This window comes from Hirundo rustica, chromosome 20, assembly GCF_015227805.2.
Source record: "Hirundo rustica isolate bHirRus1 chromosome 20, bHirRus1.pri.v3, whole genome shotgun sequence".
Classification (NCBI taxonomy): domain Eukaryota; kingdom Metazoa; phylum Chordata; class Aves; order Passeriformes; family Hirundinidae; genus Hirundo; species Hirundo rustica.
In genome coordinates this window covers 3,908,951-3,922,332 of record NC_053469.1, presented here as the reverse complement: position 1 = coordinate 3,922,332, position 13,382 = coordinate 3,908,951, and the positions used below count along the sequence as shown (strand labels likewise).

The following is a 13,382-nucleotide window of genomic DNA, read 5'->3' as shown; positions in this document are numbered from 1 at the left end:
GGAGCACGTGACACGCAGTAAGGACTCAGAGCAGCACACAAAATTAAACTGTCCTTTTGTGCAAGCAGGGCTCTCTGCATCCCCCGTGGCCTGTGGGGGTCAGGGCCAGGACAAGTCTCTGGGAGTCCAGATAAGCCCTCTGTGGCTCTCCCTTCTCTGCTGAGCCTGAATAAGAGAGAACGGGGAAAATGATATCAACAGGAAGAACATAAAATAAGAATGACCACACGGGGTCAGCTCAAAGGTTCTTCCAGCCCCAAATGCACCTCCAGCTCTCTGGGTTTGTAATTCAGTTTGTGTAAGTCACCTTTTGACAGTGCTTTCAGTGGAGAGATGAACAGCAGCTGTAGACAGAAATCCAGGGAAGAGGAGAACACAAACCAAGCTGACTGCACTCCCATCCTGCAGCTCCTTGCTCCACAGGAATCCCTGAAATAAAATAAAGGGAGAGGGAGCAGGTGAGAGCCAGAGAAACCACAGCAGTGTCCCCATGTCCCTTCAGGCTCTGCAGTGTGGTGACATTGGTCCTGAAGGAGAGTTTCTGTGCCCGTAGCTCAGGGATCAATCTTCCTGCACTTACATCTGGGCCTTGTGAGCTCATGCTGGGAGAGGCAGAAGAGCTGATCCAGCTGTTACTGACACTGGAGATGGAGGCATCTCCAGGCATCCTCCTTTCCCACAGGGCTGTGCCCAGTGCTCCTTGGAACACCTCTGAAATCAGCTGGCTGGGGGGGTTTATGGAAAATAGAATCTTAAAGAGGCCTGGAAGGGACCTTAAAGATTTTGACACAACTACTTTTCTTTTTTTGTGTGTGTGTTGTTGGCTTACTTTGACTGTTTGAAGTTTAAGCGTTCGCAGCCATTTGCACTTTGCATCAACGGGAGCTCTGTGCTCAGGGGTGCTGGCAGAAGCCAGCTCCAATGTTTCATAAAATAACATCTCAGTCCTTTTCGGCAGCCTGTCGTTTTCCTGTTTTGTTTAATTCCTGTAACTGTCTTCATACGAAACCCTGAAGCTGCAATGTACATTTTGGGTTTCTGTTACAATGCTTGTTTTTGTAGCGGGAAATGTAATCCCTCAAATGCCTGTGTTTAAGAGGATGCAAATCAGCTTCCAAGCACAATGCCTTGGGAACGTTTCTTTCATGCAAAACCCCGCTAGATAAATATGGAGGGGAGGAGGGAGCGGGAAAAGGGATTGTTCTCTTCTATAAACAACGAGAATTAATTATGCTCAGTAAATGACAGATGGGTTAAGATCAAAATCTGAATCTTTCTCAATGCGGGTGAAATCCACGCTCCTATCTCCGAGTTGCATCAACCCCATTGCACAGCCCGGCCGGTGCCATGGGGCAATGCCACGGCTGGCACTCGTGCCTGTCCTGTCACAGCGCTGGGGACAGCAGGCCCTGCCATGGCCAGATGCAGAATCCCTCTGCTCCCAGCCCCGAGTGTCCCTGGATCACATCTGCTCCGCCAGGGAAGCCCCAGCCTCCCGCTGGGGCAGAACAAAATGTTGTTCCTTCCTGGTGTTCCCCACCCTGAGCTGCAGCAGGAAAAGGGACCCAGCAGAGCCATGCAGCTGTAGGAAGCAGTGAAATGCATTTGGAAGCTCACAGGAAGCAGGGAAACTCCATCTCCAGAGGAATTTTCCTGCTGGCGGCAGTCCGATGCTCAGCATGCAACAGCTGCTGTACACTTATTTACCTCTGGAATGATAAATTCCTTCCTTGGAAGGCATCTCTGCACTCTCAGTTCCACAGAGAGAGCTGTGAGCACAGGAGGGGACATCTGAGGGCACACACAGCTCATGCCACTGTGCACCTGCACAGCCAGGAGAGCTGGGATAACTAGAGGATGGGGGAATCAAGGAGTTACTCCCCTTCTCTCTCTCCCAAGTATTTGGGGATTTCAGCTCTCTGTGTTTGTCTCCAAATAAGAGTGATGCCTAAGGATTCTAAAGGAAAAAAACTCTTCTCCAGCTCCTGTTCCCACCTGTGCTAGGGGACAAGGTGGGGACAGTCACTGTGCCCCTGCTCCATCCTCCCTCCTTCCACCGTGCCATTACCTTGACACTCAGTTATTTCACATTTGCAAACCCATTCTCAAACCTTTTTTTGAAAGCAAGCGATAGAAGTGCAAATTCTTATTATTGCTCTTGAAGAGCTTTCTGCAAAGCTGTTGTTAATGAGCTTGCTTAATGAGCTTTCTTAAATCTATATTTATACCCAATATACAGCTGTATATAGATAGAGCAATGCCTAAAATATGTGTGGATTGCATACACATATGCCTGGGAAAATGAAGGGTGATTAACACGCATCTCCTTCAGTTATACCGTGCGAGCATTTACTCGTTTTTCCTTGGAAATTGGAGAGATAAAAGATCCATTCTGGAATAAAATAATTCTGTGCATATGTGCTCGATGGTTTTGTTTATGAGCCCCAAGTATGTGAGTGTGTGTGTGTGTGTGTGAGACAGATGGTGTGTCTGTTTGTGAGAGATATGATGCGGGGATGGATGTGTGTAAAAATACAGGTTTCTTAAGGGCTTTTTTTAAAAAAATATTTTTTTTTTTTTTAAGGAAAAGACAAAATAACAAATGCCTGCTCAGTACATTATTTCCTGTGTCATGCTTTTTGTCAATATGACAGAGGAGTATTCCTGCAGAAGGCAAAGCTGCCCCCAAAAGTGAAGGGTGCTGCCCCCAGGGCTTCGAGCTGGGCATCGTGAATTCTCTTCAAGTTGTCAAAGTCCTGGGAAGTTTTGATAAGCAAATACTTTCTGGGCTCTGCCTCTTATTGGCTGTTTCTTCACCGCCAGATTTTGACACAAATAATCTGATTGAAAAATCAGGGAGGGGAACAGGGGGGAAAAAAAAACAGAGAGAAAAAAGGAGAAGTATCTATTTCAGCCGACTGCGACCAAGTGAAAAAGTGGAAGAGGAGTCCCGAGAGAAGACAACGTCTCGCTTGTCTGGGGAGATTTCAAGGCAAATCCAGTAAAGCAAAGTCCCTCAAACAGGTGATTGATTTCTTCTTTTAAACAGTTTTAATTGCATTGGTTTTCTCATTTTTCTGATATGTTTTTCTAAGCTTTTTTCCTCCTCCTTCTTCTTCGCTTATGTCTGCAAATATGTAACATATTCCACTGCCTAAGCCACTTGTCCTGAGGATTCCTTTATGGTAATAGTTCACCTGACTCATTTGAATTGAACCTTTTGAAATTATATGTACTTGACTTTCACATGTGAAAATGGTGATAGAACAAAATATGAGAGATGTGACAGTGGTCTCAGGTACCTGTGTCCAGGCAGCTCCTTCAGCAGGAGCTGTGGAGTGTTTTACTTTGCCATTGAGGAGAGGGCAAACTGTGCTTTTCCTTTTAATTGCTCTTTTATAGTGCCAGGCTTTTACCTTCAGAGAGCAGCACACCTCTGCTGCCATCACCTACGCCAGTTTTTGTAGATGGCAATTCCTCTCCCATTCAGGATTTTTGCTTTGAATCCATCTTTTATTGGTTTTTCCACCCTTTTTAAATATAGGCTGATTAATCTAACAATTTTTCGCATATGGAATTAGCTATTTATAGGCGCTTCTCATATCACAAGACTGATTCAATACATTAATGATTTGCAAGTTCACATCGAAATTGCATCTCTGCATTAAGGAGATCTGGAATTTGGGAGATTGCACTGTATCGCTCCATCCATGGAAGTCTAAGGCAAAGTTTCCTAATGCCAGTGGCATTCCCAACATCACAGAGAGGTGTGTGAACTTTCTAGAGAACAAGTGCTGCAATTACAGTCTAAATACCTTTTTCTGGGTATTGCAGCTATGCCAGCATTACTGTTCAACTTCTCAGACAAAATTTCCACTATAATTTGCTGCCCCTGCCATAATGTCCATTTTTCCAGTCTTACCACAAGAATTAAAAATGTCCTCTTCATTTTTCCAGTAAAAAAGTCGCGTTTAAATTACTTGCCCCGAGTACATTTGCTTTTGCAAGGGTGGACTAGTGAAGAAATGATTAATTCTGTTGTAAAGAGCTAAAATTCTTTCAAATTTGACTTTATATTTATAGATTCATGAGTCCATAAAACCTCTTATTTTATTTTATTTTATTTTATTTTATTTTATTTTATTTTATTTTATTTTATTTTATTTTATTTTATTTGGGCTCTTAAACCACAAGCTCCTCGTGTTCTACTTTGTGCTTTTTTCCTTCAAAAATGTAGTGTTTTGAAAGAGAAACTATTCTGTATTTTTGGAAGCTTTACTTTTTCCTGGAAAAAAAGAAAAAGAAGGGAAAAAAAAAAAGAAAAAAAGCAGGAAAAGGGCAATATTAAGATATAAACTTTAATTAAGCAATGGAAAGGAAAAAGCCCGTTTCAGCCTAAAACTTTGTATGCTCATCAACTTATCTGAAGGTGTGGTCATGTACTACTAGTGAGCACTAGCCTTGTAATGCCAGTTAAAATTTAATGTTTCACTGAGTGTAGCAAGAAAAAGCATTTAGTCCCTACAAATTAACCTTGGAGATCTGGAAAGAGAATTGCTTGAATTTAGAGAAAAAATGCAAGTCAGCTCTAGAACGGAGCTTTCACTGCAAATTGGGTTCAGCGTGGCACAATCCTGCAAACACTGTCCCCACCAAAGGCTCCATAACCTGATTCACAGAGAGGGTGAATTTCCTCTAAATTACATCAGAGGAGCAGTCCTGTGGGTTTGGTGCTGAGAGCTGTCGTGCAGTGAAGTGAGAGTTAGGGCTTCGTGAGGAACACAGGATCCAGCAAAATGAGGATCCTGGAGCCAGAAGCCACCCCTGAACTAAAAACCTGGGATGCTTCAGTGTCCCGTTAGAGTTTTACCTGGGCTACTCTGCAAAATCATCCAAAAGCATCGCTGAGGATGAAGGGACTTGGAGTTTGAACGTGTAAATGCTGGCTCTGCTTTCAGATCTGGCTGGGGAATTTATAACTGGTGAAAGAAACCCTTCTAAGGTGCTTCAGCTGAGCTACCCGAAATAGTGAAGCTGCTTTCGTCCCCTTGGCTCCCGCTGCCTTTTCCTCGTGGCACATGATAACATTATTATACAGCTGCATGAAGGGCAGGCTAATAAGAATGTCAGTTCTAGCCACCTACTGGGTTTATGTCCTATACTGAATTAATAAAAATGCCAGAACGCTTCCGTTTTGGATGGGCACTCCTGCCCAAGCAATAAAATTCCCTCGTGCACTTACCAGTCCAGGTAGAAACTGCTGCCACAGGGGCCAAAATGAACAGACTCCAAAAAAAGAAAGTTTAATTTTCAGCAAAAGGTTGAAGCTAAATTCTGTCAGAAGCTTCAATAACTCTAAAACGTAGTAGGGTGCAGGGTCCATTGTCCACAGCACTGCTTTTCTTGGGAAATACAGTGAGCCATTAGGAGCAGCTGATCTTTTGCTACAGATAATCTGGATTTTCGAGGAAAACCAGTCCTTTTTCCTCCCACAATCTCTGCTTGTAGCTTTCCTCTAGCCTGGTGGTGCGAATCACAAAGCCAGTCCAGTGCAGTTGTTAATTAACTCTGCTTTGGGCTCCCAGTTCCTTTTTTTTTCTGTGAAATGGGGTGGGGGAAGGTGACTTCCTTTTGCAACGTTCAGTCCATTGAAGATGGTTGTGCTCGGTCGTGGCCCTTATCAGCAGTCAGGATACTGGGCCAAATTTGACTTTTACACAGGCTGGGGCAAACACATCCAGAAAGATTCTTTTTATTCATGGCCATCTGCTTTCAACCACCACACTTGGCACATGGGCACTGCCATAAAACTTTGCTGGATTGCTTGAGCCGCCCATCTCCAGTCCTCTGATTTACCTGGCTGAGCTGCCCAGCTGCTGCCAGAGGGTTCTCTACCTGAGGGCAGGGAGAGTGGCTGTTCCAGCAGGCACAGCTGGATGCAGGCTCTCACCCTACAGCTACCCACGGCCACAGCCTCTTCTCCCACCGTGGAGGAAGCCCAGGGAAAGGAGCTGGTTAATTCAGGCAGAGAAATCCGATGTCTGAAGCTTCCTGGTGTGAATATCCCCCATTGTGGACACAGTGCTGCCCCACCACATGGGAAAATCCCTGTGATGAGACTGGAAATTCCAGGTCTAAAGGGTTTGAGGCAGCAGTTTAACTTGGGACAGGTCTATAATGCAGGGTTGGGTCAGTGCACAGGTAGCTCAGAGGTGCTGCTGGAATGGGGGACACAGGCTGAGCTGAAGGGTCCTTAACCGCCTGCAGAACACCCCTGTGTCTGCACTGAGCTGCAGCTATTTCTGTGCCTGCAGCTTTTCGCTGGGCAGAGACTCTTTACAGCTCTTGGATGAACTCTCTGCAGAGAGTTCCAGGAGAGCAAAAAGCAGCCTTGTTCTTTGGTGTCCCTTCCCTCAAGGGCCTGCTTATGGTTCCTCCTCGGTGCTGTTCTGTCCCTCTTCTAAAATTAAATTAAAAGTCTGCTCTTGGCCTCAGCTTTCTATTATTCATCTCAAGCCACACGTAAATTTTCTTGGAAAAAAGATGAAGAAAAACAGGTGAGTCATTTCAGAGGGAAAAAATGGTTAGAGCCAACAAGAGTTATCCCTGAAATCATAGCTGGAACAGTGGGAATCCTGGACCAGATTTAAAAAGACAGCAGCATATCCCAAGGCAGCTGGGTTGGGCTGGGGGTAGCCTGGCAATCCCCCTGTCCCCAGCAGACCTGGCTGTGGGAATCCCACAGCTTCAGACACCGCTGTAAATGTGACCCTCAGACCTTTAAACAAAACACCTCTGTGCTCTGTAATTATATTCAGCACGAAGGGGTAGTGCAGACACTTCTGAACTCTGGGGAACAGACCTTGCCATCCCTGCCTGTTTGGGATTGCAGGACTGCTCTGTCCTTGGACAGACGTTTCATATCATTCCTGCTTAACAGGGGCAAACTTTATGGGTTTGGGGGTTTTTCTTTAGTAAATAAGTAGGTTCCACTGAACAGCTCTCAAGAAGGAACAAAACGCAATAACAGTTTCCAGTCAACAGAGAACCAGGACTTAAATGCTGACTTTTCAAATGAAATACAGCAAGATTTGTTTTTAGTGCCTCTATCCCAAACAATTACAAGGGAAAATGCAAATACACATGCAAATAAGGCACCAGCTGCTGTTACTGCACACAGCATGGTCCCTGTTGCCACCCTGCCTCCACCAGAGCAGTTACCAGCCCCAGGGAGCGGGCACAGGGCGGGCTGGGTCCTGGGTAGCGAAGATAACACTTGCATTGCAAGAGAATTCGGTATGATTAAATTTCAGCATTTTATGTTTGTCCCTAACCCGCCATTTCAACGGTCTGTAGTATTTGAGTTGAGTCCAAAGGGTGACTTCTCACCCAGCCCTCCTGCTCTGCCTCTGCTCCGCTGTTTGTCAGCCAGAACTCCAGCTACTCAAGCAAGTGGGAAACCCTCCACACATCATTCTGCAGGGATTTCCCTGCCTCTCACCTATCATTGATGTAGATTCTATCATTATTGCTTATATAATAATTTCACAGTAGAGCCCAGGCCATGGCTTGGGTCTGGGCCCTCCCAGATGCAGTGCAAACACTCAGACTTTCCCCAATGGGGATCTCTAACCCACGGTTCCCTTTGTGTCCTGTCAGGGAGGAGAAGATCAGAGATGCAGCCTGTCCTGTAGTCAGAGCAGGACTACAAGAGTCAGGTCCTGGCTTCCATCGTGTCTGCCACAGTTTTGTTCTGTAACACAGCTCTCGGGTGAAGCCTGTCCCTGTTTCTTTTTCTGTAATCCTTTCCCTCAGCCTGGGGTAGATTGTGAACTGTGATTTTTACAGAGTGCACTTAACCTGAAACAAGTGGGAAGTTACTCCCCAAGCCACAGAGGTTTACCTGGCATTTTTCTGTGTTTCATCCTAGAAAGTGAATGGAAGATGCCACGTTCCTTTTTGGTGAAGAGCAAAAAGGCTCACACCTACCACCAGCACCGCTGTGTGGAAGATGACCTGCCAGTCCTCACGTGGGGTCCAGTCACCTCTGCCTTCACTGGTGAGTCAATCCACGCCCTGGGATTGTAGGAGCACACTGAGGTAAATCAGTATTTCAGTAGGCAGCTAGGGGAGCGGGATGAGTGAGCTAAAGAGCATCCAAGGGCTTCCACACAGGGATGTCAGTCTAAGGACAAGCTGATCCCTTACTGTGTGTCCTTTCTCCATGCCAAATCCACACTGATCCTCTTTGTTTCCTGCTGGGTTGCTGGGGAGGTTTGAGCTATAAGGTGCTGTGTGGAGTTGGTCATATTTGGCAAAAATGACGAACTTCAGGCCTCTAATAGCTGGGAAAAGAGCTTGCACTGGGCTGTCAGTGTTGTACAAACTCACAACTCTGCCACCTCCATCTCCAGTTTCCTGTGTTCACTGCCCACATTCCCTCTGGACTGCATCTTCTCTCCCTCGGGGTGTTACCATCTCTGATGTTAACACCACTCAGAGCAGTTCTGCCCATCCCTGCTGACCTCCCTCTGCTCTCGATCTCCCACAGCCATCCAAGCAGTGGCAGGGCCAGAGTAATTATCTTCTTCCTTCAGGCACCATTCAAATTTTCTTTATGCAAATTCAGGATCAATTTACCCTTTGTTCTAGCCCTGGCTATCAAATTAGGGTCTAGCCTTGAGATAAGTTTGATAAAAAAGAAGGGAGGTAACACTTTAATTTCCATTCCTGCCATCATCCTTAAGCCATTTGTTGTGTCTCTGGTGCAGTGACAGGTTTGACAACAGATAAATACTGTCCTTCAGCAGGTCTGTCCCATGTCCAGCAGAAAGGAGGCACGTGCTGGACCTCTGTCTGTTTTAGATTCATACTACAAAGTTTAACAAGGGTTGGTTGGTGTCTTTAAGGGCTGGGACAAGCATGGAGAAATAAATGGGAGTGTGGGCAGGAGGAGGTGAGGCTCGGTGCATAAGGACTTGCCTCCCCTCTCTGCTTCCCTACTTGGCTGTCCATAAATCCAGGTTAACAATACCAAACTCTCTCAGGAGAGGGGTGGGGAGGTTAATAAGTTAGAGATTGTTAGTTACCCACACAAACGGAAATGGTTTAAAATAGGGAAATTGCTCTCACAGACATAATTCTAGGGTGGATTTTCTCTAACTGTATCAGGTATCCAGGATCCTGTCATCTCATCCTGCCCCCTCTGCCTTGCCTATCTCATCCTGCTTGGAATTTCCCTTCCTCAGCAATGGGCAGACTTTGAATGCTGATTGCATCACTCTGCGTTTCCTCAGGGAATTGAGCTTGGGCTGCTGTGTGCAGGCAGGAGCTCACACAGAGCACAAAACTCACCTAAACAGACTCTTCTTGGAACAGCAAGAGTGACATAACTGTGACATGACTGTGACACTGCTCTTACAGCCACAGGAGACAGGACACCAGAGGACATCAAGAAACAGGACCTGGGATATGTGGTTCCAAAACAAGAAAAGGACCCACCTGAACTGAAAGAAGAAAGTGTCCCTGTCCCGTACCTGAGCAGGATGCTGCCAGGCCCCTCAGCTCAAGGTTGGCTACCCAAAACCCCAATTGTAGAAGAGGCCAGGGCTGAGCTGGTTATGGAGCCCCTAAAACTGGGCCCAGATTTTCAGGAAACGAGAGCTCTTATTTTGACATCACTGGTCAAACTTGCCACAGGCAGGATCACTCTGTATTTCCCTTTACAGTTCTGGTCTACACCAGAAAGAATGAAGGATAGTGCTGTTATTCCAAATGAACGAACTTCCCCATCTTAATGCAGCTACGTGGGTCAAGGCAGGTGCCCACAGGATACTTGTTCAAGCACCCCACCAAGGAGGGCTAGCAGGGGGCTTAATATTCCCTGATCCATAAAACTTCCACAGCATTCTTTGCTGTAAAACTTCCTCAGATTGAAATCAGATTCAGGACAGGAGCTTTGCCTGGGGAATCAGGATTTGAACCAAGGAGAAGTTGCCAACTGCAACTCCCGAGGTCAGGCAAGATGGGGAAATTTTTTTACAGGTGCCCAACTTCAGGCAATGGTGTGACACTCACCTCTCCCTCTCCTTTGCAAACGCAGAGATGGCGGTGCCGGGGCTGCAGATCAAGGACTGCACCAACACAGCGAGCACCCCAACCTTCTACAAAGCTGGCTTCTCCTGGGATGCTTTCCATGTGCCATACAGCTACCAGCAGATGTCTTCCAGCATGCAGTCAGCCCTGCTGGAGCACCCCGTGAGCCTGTATGGGAGCCACCTCCTGCCCAGCACCGAGCCCCCCCTGGATTACAGCCTGCATTATTCCTCAGACATGGAGACCTTCCACTGCCTCAAGTGCAACAAGGTGTGTGTTGGGTGGGAACCTCTGGGATGGGGAGGGCCTGGAGGGATTTTCATTGCACACATGAAGCACGAAGCCCATTCTTCATTCGGTCACACCAAAATGCGTGGCTCAGAGCGGGGCCTGCAGTCAGGAGAACAAGGCACTGGGGATGCTGCAGTCCACATGAGTTCTCACTGAGGGGGGGATTAAAAAAAGAGAAGGGGATTGAAAATGGAGATACAGCTACCTCGTGTCAGGAGAATCACTGGGATTTTGTTTTGCAGGTGTTCTCCACTCCCCATGGACTGGAGGTCCATGTCCGAAGGTCTCACAGCGGGACCCGTCCCTTTGCTTGTGAGGTGTGTGGCAAAACCTTTGGGCACGCTGTGAGCCTGGAGCAGCACACCAACATCCACTCCCAGGTGGGTGGTGTGGTTCCAGAGAACCAGCTCTGGACCTCAGCTCTTGCTTAACCCATTATAGAGGAAGTGACCCTTCCTGGGTTACGAACGTGATGCCTTTCCTGTGGCACGCAGTGACAAGGACGGGAGCTCTGAAAAACACAGGTCAGAGCTCTTGGTCTCACAAATCTCAGACTGCCCTTCAGAATTCCTTGGAAGGGAAGGGAAGGAAGGATCATTGCTGCTGGCTCTTCTGTGCCTCACCTCCTGCTAAAGGGTGCAGGAGTTTGGATCACAAGATGTGATCCATTTTCATAATTAACCCTCCCTGCATTCCCTTTGTGCTGCACCCAGCATTATCAGTCCACGAGCCAAGGAGATTTGCTTATCAAATCTACAATTCTCATCACTCTTCAAGCTCTGTCACATGTCTTGCAGCTTCAGACATCCCATGATTTTCCTTCCCCAACAGGAAAGAAGCTTTGAGTGCAAGATGTGTGGGAAGACATTCAAACGTTCCTCCACCCTCTCCACTCACCTCCTGATCCACTCGGACACACGGCCCTATCCCTGCCAGTACTGTGGGAAGCGCTTCCACCAGAAGTCGGACATGAAGAAGCACACCTACATCCACACAGGTGAGAAACTAAAAATTCCAAGGAGAAAATGAAAATTAGAGCCCATGGTGCCCATGTGCATACACAGTCCCCAGACACAGAGGTGTTAGACTGGGGAAAAAGTGTCCAGAGGCACTGGGAAGTCGTTGTTCCATGAGGGAATACAGCAGGAGGCTGAAGCACATCTGCCTGACAAGGAGGTGGTTCTTGGCCAGCCTCTGGTGCATGTTGGGGCAGCTCCCAGCCCTGGATGCAGGGAATGGGTCACTCAGCTGGAGGGGACTGTCCCTGGTTCTTCCCACCCTCTGGTGCTGGATCACAGTCCAGACACATCACCGGCAGAGCTGGGCTGGCAGCGCCCTGATGCCCAAGCAGGTCTGACTCTGCTAAAACGCATTTCTCTCTCTCTTCCTTCACCTGCTAAAGTGGTCTCTTTTTTTTACCATTTTCTGTGCCCTGCAGGGGAGAAGCCCCACAAATGCCAGGTGTGTGGCAAAGCCTTCAGCCAGAGCTCCAACCTGATCACCCACAGCCGCAAGCACACCGGCTTCAAACCCTTCAGCTGCGAGCTCTGTGCCAAGGGCTTCCAGCGCAAGGTGGATCTGCGGAGGCACCGAGAGACCCAGCACAGCCTCAAGTGAGGGCTGGCTCCGGGTTCTCTGCTGGAGCTCCCACTTCATGCTCCAGAGAAGAAAACTGTCCCCAGCACCTCCATCCACCTGATAAAGCTCCCAGGGTGTCCTGTGTTCCCCTGGGGACTGGCCAAGTCATGCTTTGGCTGTGGTGTTTGGCACCTCGGGGCCTTGAACATCCCAAAGAAACCTGTGGGAGCTTTCAATTTTCTATTGCAACAGGTACCAGCCCAGATCTGACATCACCTGCTCAAGTGTAAATCCAGAGGAATTCCTCCAAGGTCACTAGTACTCTGGATTTACACCAGGAGCAGGATCCAGTTCGTCAGGCTGCCCAGCAGGGAGGAGGGGACTCCTGGGCTGGTGGCAGCAACAATCTGTGCCAAGCCGGTGCTGTAACCATGTTCTGCTCTGATGGTTGGGAAGATAAGCCCAGGGCATGCAAATAGATTGCATTCAGTCAGCTGTGTTCAACCTGGATAGGCCTTCTGCAGAGACTTGCCCAGGCCATAAATTCTGCCAACAGACACCTTAAAGTAGTTTCTTTCAGCAGAGCATTTACTGTGATCAAATGACAAGTTAACTGTGCTGTATTTTTAGCTTGGAGTGGGAGGAAAATACTGAAGAAACAGCTCCTATCCCTAGCAGATAACAGGGGTCTCTAAATACATTCCTCAGACACACCACGCTGCAGAGATCCCGAGCAGGCTCCAGGAAGAGCCACAGCACCAGGCAGGAACTAATCATCCCCATGTCCTGGCACCATGGGAAAGTCTGGCTGCTCTTGGAATCGGGGCTGATACATGCCACAATATTTCCCTGCATGCTGGACGTGCCAGCTTAGAGCTGTCCTGAGCAATCCTGAGTCGCTGCCTGGGCAGGGGTGACCCTGGATATCGATGTCGAGGGCCGGAGTTGTGCTCGCCAGGACTCTTCTCGAGGAGGAAGTGACTGAGCCTGTACAAGCTGGCAGAGCATGCAAGCACCTCACAAATATTATACAAAGAGAGCAGTGGTATTTCCTCCTTTTGCCAGGTCTAGGGGTTGAAGCAAAGCACTGGAGCAAGTAAAGAACCTGTTCTCCTCCAAGCTCTGCCAAATTCTCTCTCTATAACCTTTGGCAAGTCACTGCAATGGGCTTTTGTTTTTCCACCCCTCCTGGTGACGTGGGGCCATTCATTCAGGTCTGTGGAGTCCCCCGAGTTCTTAACAGGAAGCACAAAGTATTATTATAGCATTATTATAACATAGACAAGTGTTTTCAGTTAATTGGGGCGTTGTAGCAGCACATGGCTCACTCCATAACTGCATCCCTGAACACACAGCCTTGGACAATGGCACCAGTGGGAATTACCCTGGGAACAGGCTGTGGCCATTTCACTCCAAAG

At 47.7% G+C, this 13,382-nt stretch overlaps 1 protein-coding gene across 1 annotated transcript; it reads left to right on the top strand.

The window, feature by feature from the left end:
* The first annotated feature begins 2,926 nt into the window (after window positions 1-2,926).
* Window positions 2,927-13,172, top strand: GFI1B (growth factor independent 1B transcriptional repressor). Its single transcript, XM_040083351.1, has 7 exons — window positions 2,927-3,024; window positions 7,931-8,059; window positions 9,424-9,570; window positions 10,103-10,365; window positions 10,629-10,766; window positions 11,218-11,383; window positions 11,825-13,172. The coding sequence occupies exons 2-7, from the start codon at window positions 7,945-7,947 to the stop codon at window positions 12,001-12,003; spliced, it is 1,008 nt and encodes a 335-aa protein (XP_039939285.1). The 5' UTR covers window positions 2,927-3,024; window positions 7,931-7,944; the 3' UTR covers window positions 12,004-13,172.
* The last annotated feature ends 210 nt before the right edge of the window (window positions 13,173-13,382 follow it).

Coding starts and splice junctions, on each gene's coding strand:
- GFI1B (XM_040083351.1), top strand. CDS start 7,945: ATGCCACGTTCCTTTTTGGTGAAGAGCAAAAAGGCTCACACCTACCAC. Junction 9,571..10,102: donor GCCAGGCCCCTCAGCTCAAG/GTTGGCTACCCA, acceptor TTGCAAACGCAG/AGATGGCGGTGCCGGGGCTG. Junction 10,767..11,217: donor ACACCAACATCCACTCCCAG/GTGGGTGGTGTG, acceptor CTTCCCCAACAG/GAAAGAAGCTTTGAGTGCAA.